The following is a 23,621-nucleotide window of genomic DNA, read 5'->3' as shown; positions in this document are numbered from 1 at the left end:
CTCCCCAGGCAAAATCACTAAGCCAGGGCTCTCAAGCTGGGACTAAGGGGCCACAGCCTGAGGTCTTCTTGGCTCGCCTCTTCTTGTGGGGAACAACTGCCTTATGAACAGACCCAAGGGTCATCAGGGTCTGCAATAATTTCAGCAGCAGTTTTGTTCCAAGGTAGAGCCTCTGTTACACGAGTGTAGGCTGAGTGGAAGGAGGGAGCTCCCCCGCCACCTCTTGATCGCATTCTCCTAGAACTTAAGTTTCAACAACAGGTAGCTGCAGAGTTTGAGAAATGCTGATGTCTTACTCCTCCTGAGAAGAAAGACCTTTGAGTAGGACTTAAGGGAAAGGAAACCCTTTGTTCTTGGCTGCACCAATCTGGAGTGAAGCTTCTGCTCTACTGAGCAGGGGGGAGGAGAGAGCAGTCTTGGTTCAAACACCAGACACTTACTTTTCTTAGTGCATTTTTGTATATATTCTTGAATAGATGTTTCTTCCCTTGCTCTATACCCTGATGATTCACCAGCTTTCCTGGGGAGTGAGTTCAAGAAGCTCCTCATGCTGTCATGGCCAGAAGCTAATCTCTGCAATCTCACTTCTGAAGAATTTACACCGTACTGGGTTTTTGTTCACGGTTTATGCTACCATATCATCAGTGAAAAACTGACCTAAACACTCTGACTTGTGATAGAGCTACAAGCTAGTTTTAATTGGGAAGGTAGGTTTGAACGTGGACTGGTATTATGATGATTAATTCGTTAGGAATATTTTCACATTATAATGACCTCTGTTCCCTATAAGACCTAGTAATTTCAAAAATGCATAAATATCCAGCTACTGAAAAAAACTTGTGGTAAAAGAAATAATGCTTAACACAAATGGAAAAGGCAATAAACTGAATTATGCAAATAAATTTCTACTATGTACAAAAGGAAGCTAAAAGGCAAATAATCAATTGAGGAAAAACCAGTGACAAATATAGCAAAGAGTTATTACCTTTTATATTAAAAAGTTCAAACTGACAAGAAAAATCTGATGTCCCAATAGAAAAATGAGCAAAGAACATGGTCAACTGACAGAAGCTATAGAATCAACAAGATAACATTAAAAAAGCTCAATCTTATTAATAGAATTTAAAATAGCAATATTGTCCTTTTTTTGTTTTGTTTCTGCATACTGTAAAGTTGTTAGGTTCTGCTGAGTTGGTTCCGACTCATAGCGACCCTACAGAACAGGGTAGAGCTGCCCATAGGGTTTCCAAGGAGCAGCTGGTGGATTTGAACTGCTGACCTTTTGGTTAGCAGCCGAGCTCTTCACCACTCTGCCACCAGAGCTCTACATACGGTATTGGCAAAGCTTTGTTTTTAATCCTGTGGCTCACTGTTGGCAAAGGTACAGGGTATAAAACAGACTCCCTTATATACTGCTAGATGGAGTATAAATTGTTATATTCACTCTAGAAAGCAATTTGTCAAAACCTACAAAATGGCTTTAAAAAATTCATATTGACTTAATAGTTACAGTTTTAAGATGCTATGTGATTAAAGTAATTAGAAAACATTAAAAGTATGTATGAAAATGTTCATCACAGCATTATAAAGCTATAAACAAATATATAACAAATAAAAAATTCAAACAAATTATATTGCGTCTATAGAACTATATGGAAACCCTGGTGGCATAGTGGTTAAGTGCCACGACTGCTAACCAAAAGGTCGGCAGTTCAAATCCACCAGGCGCTCCATGTAAACTCTACGGGGCAGTTCTACTCTGTCCTATTGGGTTGCTATGAGTCGGAACCAACTCGATGGTAACAAGTTTGTGCTTTTTTTTTTTTAATACACTATATAAAAATAGTACATTTTTTTTATATACTATGTAGTCATTAAAAATTGTATTTTAAAGAATTATTAAATCACAATCAAATAATAATTGGAAAATTAGGACACAAAATCATTTACACTGTTACATGCATGTTGTTGTTAGCTGCCACCAAGTTGGCCCCTGACTTGTGGCAACCCCATGTGTGCCAAGTAGACCTGCTGCATAAGGTTTTCAATGGCTGTGACCTTTTGGAAACAGATCTCTAGGCCTGTCTTCCAAGGTGCTCCTGAACAGATTCAAACCACAACCTTATGGCTAGCATTTGAGCGCTTAACCCAGGGGCTCCACACTACATGATACATGTATACACGAAAAAATTAATATGACAATGACTATCTTTGGAGGGTGGGCAAGAAGTGATTTTTATTTAATACCTTCTTAATACCTTTCAATAAAATTCTCTTCCAAGAGCAATTAGAAAAGATGGGAATTATAATGGTAACTTTAAAAAACACATAAAAGCACCAGTAATCTTATCACCCACTGGTAACATTTTTGAATACAGCCTATACATATATACACAGTATTATTTAAAATTGGGAAAATTAATCATTTAGAGGATTAAAATTCATTAAAAACCTACTTTGTCATCCATTGAATTTTGAGATCTCGTAGTGCTTCAGTAAACTCTTCTTGTAGATCTTTTTCTTTTTCTGCATCTTTTTCTTTCTCTTTGCTGCCATTCTTACTCTTTGTTGGTGGAGGTATCAGGTAATAATGAACAGGGATGACATCCTACGAATGTGGAAAGGTATTCTGAGATGAGGAAGTTTAACTTCACATATTTCTAATTCATCTTCAATAGCTGAGTATCAAGTAAATCAGGGTGCACTTGAGCTGTATTATACTGTATACCAGATTCTAAGGGCCATAATACATAAAATTACCATAATCAAAGTAATTTTTTCCCAAACTTTAGAATACTGATGCTTCTAAATATCTCCCTTTAAACAAAGGAGATAAAAACAAACTTTTCCATTTCAGTATATTTGGCGTTTAGTGTTCCTTGACAAACTGATGGCAGAAGTCCAGTCAATTCTCACTGTTCATGGTAGCTGTGTTTTATGAAGTCCCTGTGAACACCGCATAATATGAAACCGTCCTTGTGCGTCAGGCAACTCAAATCCGCACACACGTCTGTGACTGTGAAAGCCCCGCAAGTGCTGATTCTGGGATTACAAATAAATTTTAGTAAGAGAGTTTGCAGATAAGGAATCTGTGAATGTAAGTGTTATGGATAGAACTGTGTCCCCCCAAAATGTGCGGTGTCAACTTGGCTAGGTTACGATTCCCAATATTGTGAGACTGTCTACCACTTTGTAATCTAACGTAATTATCACACCTGCTATAAACTCTAACCTCTACAGTGTTAATGAGGCAGGTTAGAGGCAGTTATGTTAACGAGGTGGGATACCATCTACTGGATTAGGTTATATCCTATATCAACCTCTTCTGAGACATAAAAGAGAGAAGTGAGCAGAGAGAAGAGGCGCCTCATTACTATCAAGCAAGAAGAGCCAGGAATGGAGTGTGTCCTCTGGACCCAGGGTCCTTATGCTGAGAAGCTCCTGGACTAGGGGAAGATTGGTGACAAGGACCTTCCCCCAGAGCCGAAACAGACAGAACGCCTTCCCCTGGAGCTGGCACCCTTAAAAGGAGCCCTGGTGACATAGTGGTTAAAAGCTACAGCTGCTAACCAAAAGGTTGGCAGTTTGAATTCACCAGCTACTCCTTGGAAACCCTATTGGGCAGTTCTACTCTGTTCTATAGGGTCGCTGTGAGCCGGAATTGACCTGATGGCAATGGGTTTTTTAAAAATACTATGAGGGAATGGAAACCCTGGTGGTGTCGTGGTTAAGTGCTATGGCAACTAACCAAACGGTCAGCAATTCAAATCTGCCAGGCGCTCCATGGAAACTCTACAGGGCAGTTCTACTCTTACATGTCGCTATGAGTCAGAACTGACTCCATGGCAATGGGTTTGGTTTGGTTTTTATGAGGGAATAAACTTGTTAAAGCCATCTGCTTGTGGTATTTCTGTTACAGTAGCACTAGGTGACTAAGAAATTAAGTAGAGAGTGCGTTCATATTTTATATCTAAGAGGTGGAGGACATAATTTTTTTTTTTAAATCGTCTTCTCTCTAGATAAATTTATGTCTTCGTTCAGAAGAATTTACTGAGCCTCTGTGATGCACCAGGTAATGTTCTAACAGAGGTGAAGGCAAAAGAGGCAAGACCCTTCCTCCCCATCATGGGACGGACATTCTAGCGGGGAGGGGCAGGCAACAGAAATCTAATAAACAATTTCAGATAGTGACAAATGATACGAAGAAAATAAAGTAGAATAAAAGGAATAGAGAGCGACTACTAGAAGGTGGTGGTGTTTGTTCTTGTTGGGTGCTGTCACAGCGACACCCTGTGACAGATCAGAACTGCCCAGAGGGCTTCCTAGGCTGTCATCTTTATGAAGGAGACTGCCACGTCTTTCTCCGGATGAGCCGCTGGGTGAGTTCAAATTACCAACCTTTCTGTTAGCAGTTGCACGCTTAACCCTAGTGCCACCATGGTTCCTTAAGAGGTAAGGTAAGGGAGCCAATTTAAAGTAGTGATGGAAAGCCACTCTGAGGTAGCAGTATCTGATCTGAGCCCTGAAAAAAAGGTGGAAGCTCGTCCAGTCTAGGAATTAGTGTTTGACCGTGGAAGACAGCACATGTGAAATCCTGAGCTTGGTATACGGCAAGCACAACTGTATGCGCTGAACAAGTGGGCAGCAGTCACATGAAGTAGGGCTTGACAGAATACGGTAAGGAACATAAATTTTATCCTATAAGCCTATGAGAGGAATTTTTACCCAAGGCAATATGACATGATTAAAGATTTGGGCTTTTCATTTAATGCCTGTGGATACTGCATTGATTAAAATTTTGGCTGCTTTTTAATAACTCTCAATACTATTTGGAGACTGGATTGTAGAGGGCAAAGCAGAAAAGGAAAACAAGCTAGGAAACAAACCCAGAAATTCCAACACCGTATGGACTGAGGAATACGCAGCAGAAATGGAAGAAAATTAATACAAACTATATTCTTCGGAAGTAGCATCAACAGGGTTTATTGATGGCATTGGAAACTATGAGGATGAACAGGATCAGTCAGAGAGTAACTGGAGTAAAGACTAAGTCCAGGACTTGGTCCAAAGCATTCTAATACTAGAAGTCCTGAGAGTGAGAAAGATAGAAAACAAAAAGAATCTGGGATCGTGGAAGTCCTCAGGAAAAACCAACATTAAGAAAGAAAGAGTCATTAACCTATGTCCGCTGCTGAGAGGTGGTGTAAGGTGGGGAGAAAGAGTAACTAATATTTGGCTGCACAGAGGTTGCTGGTTACCTTCAAAGAACAGTCTTCCTGGAATAGTAAGGAGTAAAAGCCAATTAAGAATGAGCTGAAGAGTGAGAGTAAATGAAAAGGTATATATAGTAAATGGGTAAATGAACAAGTACAGATAGTGAATGGGTAAATGAACAAAGATATACAGTAAATGAGTAAATGAACAAGGATAGACAGTAAATGAGTAAGTGAACAAGATAGTAAATGAGTAAATGAAAAAAGATATAGAGTAAATGAGTAAATGAACAAGGACAGACAGTAAATGAGTAAGTGAACAAGATAGTAAATGAGTAAATGAACAAGGATATAGAGTAAATGAGTAAATGAACAAGGATAGACAGTAAATGAGTAAGTGAACAAGATAGTAAATGAGTAAATGAACAAGGATAGACAGTAAATGAGTACGTGAACAAGATAGTAAATGAGTAAACGAACAAGTATAGACAATAAATGAATAAACGAACAAAGATATAGAGTAACTGAACGAGGACATAGAGTAAATGGGTAAATGAACAAGTACAGAGAGCAAATGAGTAAATGAACAAAGATATAGAGTAAATGAGCAAATGAATAAGGATAGTAAATGAGTAAATGAACAAGGATATATAGTAAATGAGTAAGTGAACAAGTACAGATAGTAAATAAACAAGGATATAGAGTCAATGAGTAAATGAACAAGGATATATAGTAAATGGGTAAATGAACAAGTATAGATAATTCTTTCAGAGGTTCTGTTTTAAAGAGAAGGGAAATAGAGTGTAATTACATGTATTTTATTGTTACCAAAATTACTGGCACCTGAGTCCTTACTTATGAAAATTAACACACAATCTGAGAAATGAAATCACCTGCTATCTTATCATGTGAATTTGATACATGCTGGATCTGTTTTTGACACAATAACTGATGTCCTGAATTAAGTCATTATTTATTAAGCCAATTCTCAAATTCTATCTTCAGGCTGATATTAAAAATGCTAAATTAAAATCTTATATTTATTTTAATTAACAAAATTTCTAAAATTGCAACAAATTATGTTACCTAAAAGACTTTTACTGCCTTAATCACAGTAATTCTAGAAAAAACTTTCCACAGGTCAACTAAAAAAAATAGGATTACAAACCCACCCACCCCCGCCTCAGTAAGATATTTAGGTATAAATCCTACATAAATACATCTGTCTACATAATTTTCAAAATTAATCTGTACTTTGAGATAAAAAAAAATAATAGCAATATTAGGAACTACTGTTGTAGTTCCAATAGCATTCCAACGCAGAAGAATGACTACTTCCACACGACTCAACTGAGGCACATAAAACCACTTTAATGCACAAGGACCACGGGAGTCCACTTCTAGCTATCAGGTGCTACTCTCTCCCTCTGAGGTCAGGGAGCCAGAGGCTGTAAACAAAGGTCTTATGTCAAGTATGAGACTGGGAAAAGGAAACATGTAATTTTGCTTGGGTTAGCTCTTTCAGGCCTCCTGCCACCATTCTTCTCCTTCTTAAGGTTCATTCCTGTGGTGGGCTCTGCCCTGGACAAAGCCAAGCTAAGGACTCTGCAAAACCTGGGCTGAAAATCTACCACCAAATTCTTACTGAAACTGCTTCAGTATCATCTGTACAGAACAGACAACATACTTAGGAACTAAAGGTACACAGGCCTCCGGCAATTACTCTAGTTGATATATACCTATTCTTTCTTTGGAACCGTGCTTCTTTACGAAGAAAAGACATTGCCTGGAGGAAAATACCTGCAGGTCAACACTCAATTTAAAATCAGCGTGTGCCTCTTCTTTAGTGTCCCGTGCCTCCTCGCTCTATTAGGCAGAGGGCACAGCACTTCAGGAAGCCTACGTGTCATGAGACAATTCCTCCTCTGAAACTCAGAGCTAAGGCATCTGCCATTACTGCTTTAGTACAGAAGAGAGAAAACAGAACTGAATTTAAAATGAGAAATCCATTGCAATTAATTTATGATTAAAAATGGAATCTAACAAAGACCTCTACGAAATAGGAAGAAATCACATATTATATCAAACATAAACTTACCACTAAAAGCAAAACAGACACGGGGAAAGTTTATGATCAAAGAGCTTAGGAAAAATCAAGTTATTGTAAATAGCGTCTTATATATTAAATGTACCAAATTAGCAATTAAAATGCTAATAAGGTCTTAAAAAATATTTCGGGACAAGAATTTTTTATATTAAGATTGAAAACATGAGAGCTGAAATTCCTAAATGTAGTTATTTCATTTGCTTTACCACGCTCTTCTGTTCTTTTTGTCAAGAAGTATTTTTACGACTCACTTCTCAAGATCTTAACATACAGTTGAAAAAAAATGGTTTTGTCTCATTACAACTAGAGAAATTTTGAATATATTTTAAACACAGCCAAGAAGAATCTTCAGAGCAGGATGAGTTCTCTATGCCAAAACCAAACCCAGTGCTGTCGAGTCGATTCCGACTCATAGCGACCCTACGGGACAGAGTAGAACTGCCCCATAGAGTTTCCAAAGGGCGCCTGGTGGATTCCAACTGCCAACCCTTTGGTTAACAGCCGTAGCACTTAACCACTATGCCACCAAGGTTTCCGAGTCCTCGATACTTAACACTAAGATTAAAAAATACATATATATATTATTCTAGTTCTTTACAAAGCATTTTAACAATGTTCAAATTGAACTATATCATTTACAAAGTCAAATCTTCCCACGTAACCAATAACCATTCCTTGGGCAAAATACCGTATCACCACTCAAATTTTGTTTCAAAAACTGCAGTTTCCTTGTTCTTGAGTTATTGAGAACTATAAATTCAGAACTGTAATAGCTTTACAAAAACTCACGAGATATTTTAAATATTAAAACCCTATTTGAAGGCTATTATCTGTTGAAAGTAACTATATTCTTTCACAGTACAATGAACTTAAAAAGGGGTGACACACGTTTTCAAATCAAACGTCACTGAAACCCAGAGAACAAATCAATTGAAGATTACATACAAAACGCTTGGTGGTATTTTCTTTAACCAATTATATATGTAAGTATGTGTGTGTGTGTCAAAACCCAAACTCCTTGCAGCTGAGTTGATTCCAACTCATAGCAATCCTTAAGGACAGAGTAGAACTGCCCCATAGGGTTTCCAAAGCTGTAATCTTTATGCAAGCAGACTGCCGGATCTTTCTCCTGTGGAGCGGCTGGTGGGTTTGAACCCCCGACCTTTGGACTAGCAGCCAAATGCTTTACCACTTCACTACCAGAACTCCTATATATGTATATACATACACATTAAATAGATGTACATGTAGAGAGACAAAACTATAAACATATGTATACAAGTAGATACATACACACGTATACCTTTTTTCTTTGTAATGTGGTTATAAAACTACAATTATTTTTAAAATAAGAGATTTATCGTGCTCTGCTTTTACTGAAGATAGGGAGAAACAAGCAGAGGTAAGGTCTAGCTGCCAAGTTCTTCATACAAAGCTTTTCTAATCATCAAGTAATAACCTTTCCACTCATCTGATCCCTTCCTAGCTCTCCAACAGTAAACCACCTGCTGTCGAGTCGATTCCAACTCATGGTGACCCCATGCATGTCAAAGCACAACTGCTCCACAGCGTTTTCAGTGGCCGATGTTTCTGGAAGCATGTCACCAGGCCTTTCTTCTCAGGAGACTCAGGGTAGGCATGAACCTCCAGCCTCTTACTTAGCAGCTGTGTGCATTAACTGTACCATCATGGGCTCTCCTTCCTACCTCATACGACCTAATCCAAGTGGAATCCACCAATACTTCCAAAAGCTCAGCCAGAGTATATAACCCACGCAACCCATGGCCATCAAGCCGGTTGTGACTCATAGTGATCCTACAGAGCAGAGTAGAACTGCCCCAGAGGGTTCCCAAAGAATGGCTGGTGGATTCAAACTGCTGACCTTTTGGTTAGCAGCCAAGCTCTTAACCACAATGCCACCCGGGCTCCTAGAATATATAAAAGGAAAACAAAAAAACAAAAAACTATGGCTTCCACGGTATATGCCTTTTATTTTAATGGGTTCCTAGCATACCTTCTCCTTTTTCTCCAGGATAAAGGCTTTCAAACTGTCTTCACCACACCCAAAACATATATACATAAAATGTCTAATGAACTGACATTTTCTGCTTATTTTATTTTTAAAGCTGGTCATGTTCTATCATGGCCCACAAATGGGTTGAGACAGTTGAGAAATATTGGCTTAGAGAGGAGCAGATACTCCTTTACCCAGAGAGACGATTCCTAGTAGTTTACTGAAGTGCTTACGCTTAATAATGCGGACATTTCAGAAGTCATTTTAGTGAAAAAATTCCATCTATTTTAAAATGATCCCGAGTTCCATTCTTTTACCTTAAAATAGGAATTCTCCCATTTTCGTTACAATAATTCCTGCCTGAATGCCAGAAATCACTAAAATGCTGCAGGATGCCAGCAGCTCTTCCCCAGAAAGCTCCTCAAATACAAACAGGTACTCTTTTCCCTAAAATTTACTGAAAACTAGGCTTTTTCTTTTCTGAGATAAATTGGCTCTAGCAGCCAATCAAGGATTGCCTGACAATCTGCAGGGAAAGCTAACAAACCACTTACTAGTTATGGTTTTAAAATCCGTTCAAGCTTTCACTATATGCTAAAACTTCTGCTTTAGCTAGTTTATAATTTCTGGTCAGTAGCCCTCATTCCTGTTCCAGGTCCACTGCTGTTTTTGTCTCTGGCCTTTCAGAACTAAAAGTTTCAAGAGCAGGGAATAAATTTTCACTTCAAAAAGCTGGAATACTTTATTAATTAACTCATTCAATTTAGGAACGTTTTTATTTTTAGACTTTAAAAATAACTAAGGAATCCGGCCTGTATAGCTAAATAATCACATTTTTCTACAGGATTTTAAATAGGCAAAATTTCAAATACTGTTATTTGGTGTCATGTTTGTACTAAGAAATAGCATTAAATTTTTTTCTATACACATGTAAACCACATGTAAAACGTTCTTCCAGCAATTTATGGTGAAAAAAAAAAAAAAAACCTTTAAAAAAGCAGTTTACCCACACTGATTGCAGGTATAGCTAAGGAGCATTACACTGCAGAATTAAAAGAAAAGTAAGGGGATTTTTTTCTTTTTTTTTAAAGCTTTATAATGGTAACAGAAAAAAAGTTGAACTAATATGCAGATAAGGTTTTTAAGATATCTTTTTAAAGAACTAACGATCAGTACCTTTTTAAATTTTCCTTGTCGTTTTGCTGCAGACTGCCCCTGGGAGTTAGAATGACATTCTGTAAGAAAACATGCATGATCTACACAGGACGGAGACACCACCTCTGTCTAAACGTTTCTCTCAGTTTACGTTCCACCTGTCTGTGTCACAGTACTCAGAAGGGTCAAGTCTATGATCCAAATGGCAGGCTTTTAAAGAAAGCAATATTGTCATGTTCATTTTCTTAATGACATATGTTATTCCTAATGGTAAACGTTATTCAGCTATTTATTTTAAAAATTCAGTTATCAAAACATTTTTGAAAACATTAAAGTTAGCCGATTGCCTACCAAGTCTGATTTTAAAAGACATCACCACAATCATGCACGCCTATGCATTCTTATAAAAAAGTTATCATTTAAAGCACTGTGAAAGTCAAAGTGAAGTAAAATTACACTGCTACTTTCTAAACTACTGAAAACACAAGAAATGCAAACTACCAAGGTATGATTAAATTAACAATAAGATGGAAATTATAATTAACTGGATAGCTCTCTCCCAAGAAAACCTATCCTGATAAATAATAGCTATAGTTCCACAACTATCCCTGAAAGAATAATCAGAAGTAGTATCCATTTCTGAACTGCTTGAAAGGGTACTTTTAGTAACAATACTTTCCTGTGATACTCCTCACAAGAGACACCTGGGTGAAAAAACAAGACTGGCAGCTATGCTTCCCATCAAATGAAATCTACAAGAAGAAAGTCCCCGGGTTTCTTAAATCAGTGCATCTATGAATTCCAGTACCATTAACTACTGATTTACTTCCAAGTATACAAAAGTCTGCATATATAAATATGATAAATGGACATGAGATTCAAGAAAAGTCAAGAAACAACTTTTCCTAAAGCCCCAAATCCCCAAGTTATGCTTCCGTGGCAGTGAATAAATGACCGTTGGTTCAACAGTGGCAAGAAATAAATATAATTTTGAAGACAGATGAGCCTTGTTCATTTTGGTAACAGGTTTTACAGATTCTGGCCATAGGTAGCCGACTTACAGGACTTCATAAAAACTAATAGAAAGAAAGGCAATACGAAGAAAGGCAATGTTTACTGGCACTGAGCTAACACATAATGACATACAATAAAAGGTGATTATACACCATCATACTAATAATTTTTTAAATGAAAGTGCGACTGAAAACCAGAACAGGTACCTACCCAAAAAGTGTCACATTTATCTCTAAATAGAAGACAGAACCATGCTTTTAACAAAAAGCATACTTTTGAAACTATAAAAGGCAATGCCAAAAGAATAGATTATATTTATCTAGATAATTATGCAAAATTCCAATGAGAATGGTCTGTATGAGAAACGCTGTTCATTACTAATTATTGTTTTAAGTAGTTTTAGAAGCAACACAAGTAAATTCTGATACCCAAAAGACTGCTGGCCAAAATTCTATAAAATGCTCTAGTGGTAAACATGCCATATACTTAAGCCAAGTTTGATTTGAACCTATGTACAAAAGGACACGTTTCACAAAAAGTTCAAGTATGTTAGTCATGCAGGGTAGGAAAGGTTCAGGGTCAGAGTACTTAGCCTGGAGAAAAAGAATACTAAATATTTTTAAAATAGACACATTTTAAAATACAATCAAATATTAATAAACCTGTATTGGTAACCTGGGAAAAACCTATTAAATTTTTCTCCAGGTATATTTTCTTTTTTACCCATTCTGAAAGTGAAATTAAGTCCCATCTTTAAAGAAGCAGAAATTTTGGCACAGGGTAATTCCAGTAGGGAAAAAAACTAGTACTTACAGCTTTCTTTCCAAGTTCGGTCTTTGACAATGTTAAGGACCCCGTAAGGTAGCATCCAGGTCCTGCTCCTTTAGGTATTCTAGAAAGAAAATTGAAAAGGGGCGGGGGGGAGTAACAAAAGAAAAAATTTCACAAAGATAATTAAGGGGAATCAAATCAAAACAATTCAATTCTGAAATGAATCTCATACGTAAGGCTTCAAAAATCAAAGGGAGAAATAATCTGACTAAAATAAAAACAATGATGAAACAGTATAAAGGTTTGGTCTAATGTAACAAACTAACATTAAAAGATTACAGCATATAAAATGAGCAGTAAGTACAAGGAAAGTGATCACTTACTTATCGTCAGGTAAGGAGGTAACAAAGAACGGCTGGTTGTATCTGGGCGGCAAGGTCAAATTGTTGGACTTCTTCTTTCCTAGAAGGGCAAGGCTATGAGTTTCGTGAATATCTAAGCTCAAGGTATTAGACAACCTATGAGAAACAATAAACGGAAGATCTTTAAGACGTTCCAAATCACTGATTTGCTCATGCCGAATCTGTAGTCGAACCGTATAATCTCCTTTCTCCAGTTTCAGAGAGTACTAAAAAAGAAAAACATTTGGGGAGAGTAAGGTTTAACCAAGTAAACTAAAATCACAGTACAGAATAAACAGGAACAATTACCATTACAGAGCCCTCACCGTATAGGAGGTACAGTGCAGGGTGCTAGATGAATATTTACATACAAACGAAGTCGTTATTTTGCAGGTGACGGGGTGGGGAAGAGGGGGACGGGATTCAGGGACAGTACACAGACTCCCCAAGGTAAGACCAGGCAGAGAAGTCAGGTCTGAATACAAAGCCCTCGTTTCTTTCCTCAACTACAGAATAATCCCATACTTTTAGCTAAATCAGCCTGTTTGAGAGTAGTAATAGCAAGAATTTTCTAGTTGTGGGTCCTCAACAACATGTACCAAATGCTGCCAAAAATAAGCAAAAGGAACCACGGCTGGCAAAGAAATAATAAAACATAGCGTTGGTTAGTGTAAGATAAACACACACGCTGTGTATATACGCACGGCTTCTGGTCATCTCACATGCTAACCAAAACGCCACGGTCCTTGATGGAGACAGGAAAGTGAGGAAGCCAACAGAGAACAAGGACTACAGATCTACTCTGCTGCTCCCTCTGGTTAACGTGTTCAAGAGGATGGGAGGCTGTATTCTGCCTGAGTGGTTTTTTTCTGAGGAAATGGTAAAAGAAACCAGAGTAATGGCAGGGAAGTAATCCAGTCTGTATTGAGGAGAAGTGACTGCTTGTTTAAAAAAAAAAGATTCCTTGAATGACTAAGGGGGGGTGTACAAATTATTATGTTCGTTATATTATTCAACAAAGAATTATAAATGTTACGGGAAATATCTCCTTCTTTGTAATAATATTTCAACCAAGCATAAAATTCCCCTCAATTATATGATTAAAAGAATGTTTTTCCTTCAACATAACAGTGCCAAGGCACAGTGCTGAGCACATAGTAGGGGCTCACCACACAGTTATGCAATGCAGAAATAAACTGGTAAGTACTGATAAATAAACTGAAGACACTACCTTAAGTGATCTTTAAACTGTCCAATAATTATGTAAATAAGAGGTGATTTTTCTTAAAAAAACAAAGTTACCAAATTCGCTTCTAACTTCTGCTAAGACCTTGGATTCTCCCCTCCTAGCAGGAGTCTCTGTTTGCTTCTTCCTGCCCTCCCCGCCCTTTCTTTCCTATGTTACTGATGCTAAGGGTACACAGGAGTCTCTATGCGGTGCCAACATTTAAGTGCTCAACTACCCGCCGAAAGGCTGGCAGTCCAACCCACCCAGGAGCGCCTTGGAAGAGAGGCCTGGAGATCTGCTTCCCAAAGGCCACAGCCTCGACAACCCTATGGAGCAGTTCTACTCTGCACATACAGGGTCACCACAAGTCAGGGGCCAACTCAACAAACTAACAACAACGACAACAAGGGTATATAAAGTAATTTAGGCCTTATTGTTTAAGAAACATCTAAATTATTTTAACCAAAGCTCAAAGTCTGCTACTCATGAACACTGAAAATTTCAACTAACCTACAGATGGTTCCCAGGGCTGCATTGAAGGAGGCTATTTTAAAGATAGGATTAATGAGAAATATTAACAATAAAAAAAGGTCTTAAATAAAAAGTGGTATTCCTGCATGAATACACAGGATTTGATAATCTCCTTGAGGCCAAATATGTCACAGCAGCTAACGACAAAAAGCGGGTGGGACACAATATAAAACAATCAAAACCATACAAACGACAATATAGTCACTGGAGTTAAATCACCTACTGAAAGCAAAACAGTTCATATTTCAAATAAAGTTCATATAAAGTAGGTACATCAGCTGCAGCTAAAAAAATACTGTGTAAAAAATTTAGAGGTAAGAAGAGCAAATAAACTAAACAAAGCCCCAAAGTACTCAGGAAGATGCTTCCGTAATCCACGTTCTCCTGGCGAGAGAGTCAGCACAAGAGGCTCTCACGGCCACCTGACCACTGCTGCTAGTGCTCTCTCTATCCAGTTCACTCTTGGGGTTGCTTCTAACTGCTTACGTATCTCTATGATTGGCTCTCAACTTTCAGATGGCGGAAGCAGAGCACAGGAAAGAGAAACACTAAAAATAAAAAGCTGTGCTGACCAGTATCGGCAAGCCTCATCCTTGTCCTCCCCTCCTTAAAAAGTGATTCAGTTGTCACAGTCTGTTCAACAACTACAACAAACAACTGAGCGTCCAATGGTTTATAAAAGTATTAATACCAAAACCACAGTTTTGTTTTTTTTTTTAAATAGGAGCACCATAACAAGAAATCAAGGATTCGTAGTTCAGGAAACCGTTTCTGTTAATTCTAAGAATCATTGCTAGCTTTATACCTGATGTGGGTAAGCATCGCCTGAACCCATCTGTCTTTTGTTCTGGTCAAAAATAATCCACAGTTGGCTGTCAAATTCTGATTCATATAACAATTCGCAAAGTAGCGGGCAGCTTGGAGTTACTTCCCCACTCTTGGGCTACAGAAAAAAGAATGATTAATTGACATGCTTTACATATTTCTAATACTGTCACTGACATAAGACTTTTTAAATACAAGTAATGTTTTCATATGGTAAGTAACTTTTAAAACAGAACATTCAGTATTTCAGCACTAAGAAAAGGCACGCCTGCTATTTTACAAACTTTTAAAAACGTAAACCTAGCTATTTATTCATTAATAAAGCAATACACGTTCTTAGGACTTCTTACTACTTTATAAAATTGAAATTTGACAATTCACTGAAATCAATAATCTTAACCATTAAAACCAAACTCATATTTTGATTCAGTAAGAGTGCCTCTGAGATCTTACTGATGCTACATAAGCGCCTGGATCCAACACTCACACTGCTCTACCTACCTTTCCACTCATTCCACTCAATAACTACTTTGATCTTTTACCGTTTCAACGCCTGCCTCACAGAAACCAACTGAATTCAGTAGAATGGTCATAAGGCATCTGGCATTTCCATGACATCTACTTCCCCCCTGGTAACACTGAACCAACTTATCAGGGAATACAAAAATGAAGGCCTGAAGACCATATTACTATTAAGTTAGGATTTATAAGCTCAGGGTTGAATGATACTTACACGGTCCTTCCATTTTAGATTCCATGATTCATAAACAAGACACAAAAGTTCACGTGAAAGTACAGCTTATTACACAAACACTTACCTGATGAAAATTGTATGTCAGGATCATCTCATAAAGTTGACGATTATTTGGCAAAATATCTCTTGATCCTAAAGGTTTTGTTTTTGCACTCACTGGGCTGTAAAAAGGCAATTGCATAAGTGATTTGATTCAAATATTCATTTAACAAGACAAAACTACAGCTAACAAAATCACAATATATTCTAATAAGGGCGCTCTGGTAGTGCAGTGGTTAAGAGCTAACCAAGAGGTCAGCAGTTCGAATCCACTAGCTGGTCCGTGGAAAACCTGTGGGGCAGTCCTACTCTGTCCTACGGGGTCGCTATGAGTTGGAATCAACTCAATGACAACGGGTTTTTTGGTTTGATATTCTAATGACAAATGAAAATTCTTAAAAATGTCTTTTTCAGTATATTTTATATTATTTTAATCACTAAGGTGCTTTTTATTTAGTCTTTACTGACTAAACTAAGGCAATATATACAGTTCAAATTATGCAATAAATATCGTTATAAAAATAACAACTTGTCATGAAAAAAACATTTTTGGATATCAGCAGATAGCTGTTAACAAAATCCCAATGCTAGAACTGAAAGAATCCCCAGCAGTGTGAACAACAGGTTCTGACCCTGTCTCCTTCATACCCCAACTGTAGAGGGGTGCCGCATACATTCACAGCACAGGTCACAACAGGCATCACACTGGTGCTTACTACATGCCAGGTGACATGCCAAGCACTCTACATACGTATTATTTAATTTTTTTAGTAATTCTCTGAAGCAAATTACTGTAATACAAATTTTACAAAAGAGCACAGAGACTGGGTAAGTTTTCAGTACAGTTAAAAATGTAAAGTAAAATGTAACATTCTGCTTCTCTAAATTCAGTCCTAATTTTTAAGGGGGAAAACATCAAGATACTACAAGTTGGATATACCTCCAAAACTTGGGAGTTCGTTATACTTATATTTTTAGCTATTACTGGGTCACCTTATTCTCTAATTAAGTACCTCAATGCACTTATTAATAGGCTTTCTGCTGATATAAGTTAATAGCAGTTTAAGCAATAAAAGTCAGGTGTTTTTATAACATGTTGAGTGTTTTGAGTACAGGCCAGATGTCCTGCTTTATAAAAGCGGGTGGTGCAGGGCACAGACATTGGACTACTGAAGTTCCCACCATTCAATAAAAAAGTATTACCAGTGCAATACTTGCCAGTGTTGCAAGTTTCTCAAAATGATTGGGTACGTATTTACAAAATAAAATCGGAGACAGTGCTGCCATTTTTTTGGCAAGAAATAATTCAATAATCCACCGGCCGTAGTGAGTCATGACTGGGATCAACTACTGTGATCTTCCACCCTTAACCTTACTGGTCAGCAGCCGGATGCTGCTGCCGGGGCTGTCTCCCAGAGACTCAGGAGGATTTCTAGTCTGGGAAGTCACGAACTGATTTTTCACCTCCAGCATTCAGATCGATTTAAGAAAAATGACTCTTTTCAAAGAGTATAAGAGACACCCCCACAATCAACAGTTAGCTTTTATAGTCTGTAAATAATGATACCGCAGTGTTTGGACCCAGCTCTTCAGAGTTATGCAGGGAGCCAGATCTTCATATTTCAACGAGGACTGAACGTCAAAGCGGTTGATTCCTTCTGAAGCGTGCTACAAAGGAAATTTATCAAATTAGTTTATTAAACGGCGTTAAAATAAACTGTATTTTAAACAATATTTTGTATTTCTAATACAAACTTTATAAGCATCCCTGAAAACAAAGACTACTGTTCTTTTCAGAACCATAGGTAAATTCTCTATTTAAGTTTAAATCCAACTAACGAGGTTATTTTTTAACAGTACAAATAAAAGACATTAAAAAGGATGGAAAGGTCACGGAACTTACAATATTTAACTGAGGAGCAGTACAAACTATCCCATGGAAGGAAATGGTATAATCAATATTGACATCACTAAGACTTGCCCACCAACGAGCAATGCAGAATTCAATTGCTTTCCCACCCTGCAAATAAAAATAAAAAATAAATATGTAAAACTTTTTTCTCATTGTCCCTCAAGTTATAGGATATAAATATTGGGTGTTTCAGAGCAATTCTATGCTTTAAACTTTTCCTCTTTGTACAGCAAGAAAATACGGAGAACTTTTTTCCAGCTACGCTTGCTGTTATATAAACCATATATAAATCTAGTTGCATCCAGGATTTAAATACACACAATTATCGACTCATTATCCTATATTTCTTGCTTGTCATAAAATATCTGAGGCAGTTTTTGAGAGTATACACAGTAACAGTGAGAAACAAATTAGAATAAAAAATCAGAACCAAAGGAAAAACATTTAAGAATGATGCCAAGAGAAAAGATATCACAGCTTTGTAAGGCATATTCAATAGCCACAGTTGAGTTTTAGGCTCGGAGCTGCCGGGCAAACCAAGCAAAATAACATTATGATCACTTACATCATTCTCCCTATTTTAAAAAAGAGAGAGAGAGAAAAAAAAAAAAAAGGAGGCACAGTTCTCCCTGGCACTGAGTTTTCAGTCTACCAGTCACCGGGGTACTAAAAAATTTAAGAAGATGAATCACATAACACTGACACATACCAGCACACAAGTGGAAGTCATCAGAAACTACAAGACATGGGGAGGATCAGACAACCAACTAACCACACAAGGCACCAAGTTTAAGAAAGAGCATCGTACATTTACAATCTGCAGGGGAAGACCTGGTCATCACCTAACACTACAGGTAAGAACAGAGCAGAGGGAGATGCGCCACATTCCAGGTAATTCAGGGACAAAGCAGTGGAGTTTCCCATTAAGCAATCTAACCTCATCAATCCTCAATAACAGGGCAGTAAGAAAGTAACAAATGAAACACAAAAAAAGCCCTAAAATAAGGAAACAACCTCACTTCACACGAAACAACCTCAATCAGGGTTCAAATTACAAGGTGTCAGAATCAGGTTAGCACCTTTTTTGACTGAATCAATCAAGAATAATATTTAGTTCCAACTGTCTCATGTATCCTAATTAGACTACTTATCTTCCCACTTCATTTATTCAGCACTGACGAAGTATACAGCCCCAAGGCATTCTGAATATATACTCCAAAATCAAATACTTAGTCTAAGCCCAGAGTACTAAAAGGAAAAGAAGCTGTTCTAGGATTTAAGATGTTATTTAAACTTACTAAGACAGGAAAAGCTTCGGTCAGTGTTCCTTTTTCTGGAAGGGAACAAAACTTATAGAACTCATGACTTCGATAGGCCCTCTGCTTCACAAGCTGTACTGCATGAAGAACGAACTTGGCTGACACCTCCGAAGAACATGAACACACCGTGACTTCTAAAATGAGAAGGGGAGAAGCAAAGACTTAAAACTGACATAAAATGGTTTTCTGCTTACTTGTTTAGGGAATAATGTATCAAGGACAAAATGATATATTCAAATACTTTCTGTATTTTTCCATAAAAATAGATTTTTATTTATGGACACACAGCTACGCATACATGGATACCTTCTATAGCTAAAAGGGAACAAGATACAGCTACGGATAGTAAGTAAATCAGTATTAAAAGGAAGAACCAATGTGCTGCAGCCACCATGGAACAGCAAGCGATCCAGGTAAAAGCAGACACAATCACCTCAATGAGGGGTCTTTTTAAAATTCCTCCCACCTCTAAACTTTTCCTCTGGTTTTGATGGAAAACCAATCGACTCATGATAAAGAGCATTGCAATTTTGGAAATCTCTACTTGTTAACATGCCTAAATTCCATTAGCATTTATTCAACTTCACGGATAACTTTTCCTAGTCTCTGCCTCTTGATCCCTTTTGTTTCTAGAAAATATGACCAACAGAACTACGTACGCTTCGCTTTGTTCTCAGGTGGAGCTGCAGGTAAGCCGAGATGGATGTGGAAGAAGATGAACCACTTCTTTAAAGAATACCTGCTCTAATTTAAGGGCACTACAAGGAAAGGCTCGATTCTCTGCTCCACAAGAGCAGGCTGGCACATAGGTCTTTGACACTAATCAATCGCTAAGAATATAAAATCTGCTGCAGTGACAGTACTTCTAGTTATCTGAAATTGGAATTACTGTATTTCTAATCTAAGCCTGCTAAATGCTTCTGAGCTACTTATGTTCTAGGTCATCAGATACACTCTTACTAAAAAGAAAAAACAGTGATTTTTAAGACCAATCTAAGCAAACCGTAATTAGGGCATTATAATTACTCAAATTTACCACTAAGCAAATATGACATTTAATGTGAGTTAATCACAGGTTTCCATTCGTACCATCAGTCTGCATTTCACCAGGACAACTGTGTTGTACAATCCCGAGGGGCGCTATGTGACACAGCACTCCGACTCTAATCCCCAGCCAGCTGTCAAGTACATAAATGGACACACACTGCTCACTTATCGACAATCTTGTTACCCGGCATTGCACTTTTATGGTAAGAGTAAAAACTCTACTATCTACTTTAAACATCAACAAGGCGGCACGCGTGGCGGCACAGGCTGTAGAGCGTCCCCTCCCATGAGGGTCTCTGGGTGGCCTCTGGGACGGTGGGCTGCGCTGCCCCTCGCCCTCCGCTCCCCCACGTCCAGCTGCTGTGCGGGACCAGCCTCCTCTGTGACGACTGCCTCTGGCAATGGGTTTTTGGTTTGGACTCATCAGAGTGATAACCACATCAGTAAATCTTTGCTGTTATTATTTCTATGATCGTATTTTCTAAGTTAAAAAAACCTAGACAAATGGACAGTCTGAAACTAGAAAGAAAAAACAAAATCCTTCACTTTTGCATAATGTCAATTTTCGCATAAGGGCCTGTCTCTGGAACTTAACCATATCGCTAAGTGAGGAGTGGGTGCAATCTCAACGTGGATATGCTATGTATCCGGTGCTTTATAAAATCTCTAATCCTTACTACCTACCACTCGTTGCCACTGAGTTGATTCCAACTCATAGCAACTGTATAGGACAGAGTAAGACTGCCCCACAGGGTTTCCAAGGCTGTAATCTTTACTGAAGCAGACTGTCATGGCTTTCTCCCGCAGAGCAGCTGGTGGGTTTGAAACACTGACTTTTCTGGTAGCAGCTGAGCAGTTAACTGCTGCACCACCAGGGCTCCTCTAATCCTTACACTAGCCTACAAACAGTATTTTTAGTTGAAATAGAGACACTGAGAGTTAAGAAACTTGCCCAAAGTAAACATTAAGTGTATGGCAGAGTCTGAATCTGAACCCAGACTGTCCATCTGCGAAGCCTGTGTCCTTTCCACCACTCCATGTAGTCTCCTTACCCATAAAAAAAACCACCCAGGTACCCTTAACTGCAAAATAGTGGGTTTGGACTAGATGTTCTAAGGCACTTCCTAGGAGAAAACGCCTTTGGGAGTGGGGTCTTTATCTAGTTCACCACCTCAGCCCTCAGAAAAGGGCCTGGCATATAGATGGTACGCAAAAAGATGTTAGGTGAAGGCACACAGTCTGACCCCGGATCATCCTCAGAAGGCTATCCATGCTATAAGAGCTCCAGTGTTATCTGATGTCCCAATTACTGGGCTATGCAGGACCCTGTTCAATTAGTTGCTCTGACTCCTGGCTTTTACTATTATTTCACCATTATCCAGTTACATAAAATATGAAACATGCAGAATTTCAGTGATACTCCAGTGACAGATAAGATGAACTGCATATATATGGAGGACCAGAAGATGGTATGGAAAACCACAAAGACAACCAGCTCCTCCCAAATCAGGTCTCACACAACGTGATTTCATTTAGCATAAACTCTCAGAGCCCACACACATGCATTTACATATAAGAACAAAAATACATTCCTCCGTGAAATATAAATGTGTATAATAATAATGGCACCCACCTGCCTACCTCATAGGACTCTGATGGGGAACAGATGAGACAACCTATGTCAAGTGCCTAGCAGACTGCCCAAGTACAATGAGTATTCAATAAATGTTGATCATCAATTTAAATAGGTGACATTTTTTAATTACTTACATTCATTTTCTCCCACCAACGTGAGTGAAACATGATAGCATACATTCCCACTTCCATACTGATTTCTGAATTTTGTGATTAGGAAATATAATTTGTGAAAGAAAGTATGCTATATCCACAACCTCATATAAAGAATGACATGATTATTCTAATAGGACTGCAACATATAATTTAATAACACTGTCTGTAGCAATCATCTTGACCCTCAAAATACTGGAGACGCTAAGGCGAAACTTTGTAAACTTCCAATTTCTTTGTAGAGTTACAAGGATTAAAGCTCTCCTTCTGCCCTGAGATAATCTTTAAATCTTAAACCAAAAATATTCCTTGAAGTCTTAAAGCCAAACAACAGCTTAGCTAAACTAGTAAAAAATGTCTACCCTGAGCATCAGGCTCTTTTAAGAACTATCTTTATGGAATCAAATTAATAGCAGCAACTTGAAGTATCAGACAGGAACCTTAGGGGCAGTGCATTTACGTTAATGGGGGAGGAACAACTCAGAAAAGGAGGGTGAGAATGGTTATACAACTCGAAGAATATAATCAATGTCACTAAACGGTACCTGTAGGAACTGTAGGATTGGTGTGTTTTACTGTGTATATATTCTCAACAATAACAAAATAAGTTAAATTACATTTAAAAAAAAAAAAGGCTTTATTTCTAAAATTCCAGAAGTTTAACAGTTTGAGTTTTAGGAACTGCTGGATGGTTTAAATTGATTTGTAGTACTTTAAGAAATTATCAACAGATAAGTTAAATGCTTGAATATTAGAACATTTTAAGATCACCTAGGTGATCTGATGTAGAAGTAAACTCAAAATCATACTAGATCTTTAAAAATCTAACTCAACAGCAAATTCTGAGTGCCAGATACACATATTATGAGAAAAGAACGTATTACAGATACAAGAACCCTGTATGAGGCCATAATCGTAACAGGGACAGAATACACACACAGCGCTCCAGACAGACTTTAACTCCACTTACCAGCCCACGTTGCGCCCTCAGGAACCTCAATAAAATGCCTCCGAATTTGGCCAGGTTTAAAATGTACATCTGCAAAGGCTAGATCGTAATGGGATGACTCATTTACTCTGAAAATTAATAAAAATAAATGATTAAATGTGATACTCTCGTAAGAATAGCTTTATACATAAGCTCACTGGCACTCTAGGCTTGATCGAGTAAATGTAGGAGCAAAGTTCATTAAAAATAAACACAGGAGCTTAAAAGCTGGCTACAAACAGTATGCACAGTATCACCCCATTTTTGTAATGTGTTAGCAGAGACAACCTCTGGATAGTATAGGTGTTTTTTTCTAGTTTTTACTTGTCTATTTTATAATTTCTCTGTAAGACACACACACGTACACTAAAACAGCTCTCTCTCTGTCTCTCTCATCAAAAGAATTCAACGATCACAGAACTATCCAATTATCAGTATCTGGACGATAACAAGTCCTAAATATTAAAATCAAAGGTAACGCTTTGGGTCACGGATACTACCTTGTAACTATGAAA

General features: G+C 37.8%; 1 protein-coding gene across 3 annotated transcripts in view; it reads right to left on the bottom strand.

The window, feature by feature from the left end:
- The window catches only part of TPP2 (tripeptidyl peptidase 2), a 90,976-nt gene that overhangs the window by 24,806 nt on the left and 42,549 nt on the right, over window positions 1-23,621 (bottom strand). For 2 of the 3 annotated variants that reach the window (XM_049867664.1, XM_049867666.1), the window contains exons 16-25: window positions 23,089-23,195; window positions 19,263-19,417; window positions 17,956-18,072; window positions 17,620-17,720; window positions 16,078-16,174; window positions 15,240-15,377; window positions 12,658-12,902; window positions 12,317-12,395; window positions 10,511-10,549; window positions 2,457-2,608 (exon numbers count right to left, since the gene is read on the bottom strand). In XM_049867664.1, the coding sequence (XP_049723621.1) occupies window positions 2,457-2,608; window positions 10,511-10,549; window positions 12,317-12,395; window positions 12,658-12,902; window positions 15,240-15,377; window positions 16,078-16,174; window positions 17,620-17,720; window positions 17,956-18,072; window positions 19,263-19,417; window positions 23,089-23,195 (1,230 nt within the window). The remainder of the gene's footprint in view (window positions 1-2,456; window positions 2,609-10,510; window positions 10,550-12,316; window positions 12,396-12,657; window positions 12,903-15,239; window positions 15,378-16,077; window positions 16,175-17,619; window positions 17,721-17,955; window positions 18,073-19,262; window positions 19,418-23,088; window positions 23,196-23,621) is intronic. The other variant, XM_049867665.1, reaches the window with a different exon arrangement.

The sequence above is a fragment of the Elephas maximus genome, chromosome 23 (genome assembly GCF_024166365.1).
Source record: "Elephas maximus indicus isolate mEleMax1 chromosome 23, mEleMax1 primary haplotype, whole genome shotgun sequence".
Classification (NCBI taxonomy): Eukaryota; Metazoa; Chordata; class Mammalia; order Proboscidea; family Elephantidae; genus Elephas; species Elephas maximus.
This window is presented reverse-complemented; position numbering and strand designations above follow the sequence as displayed.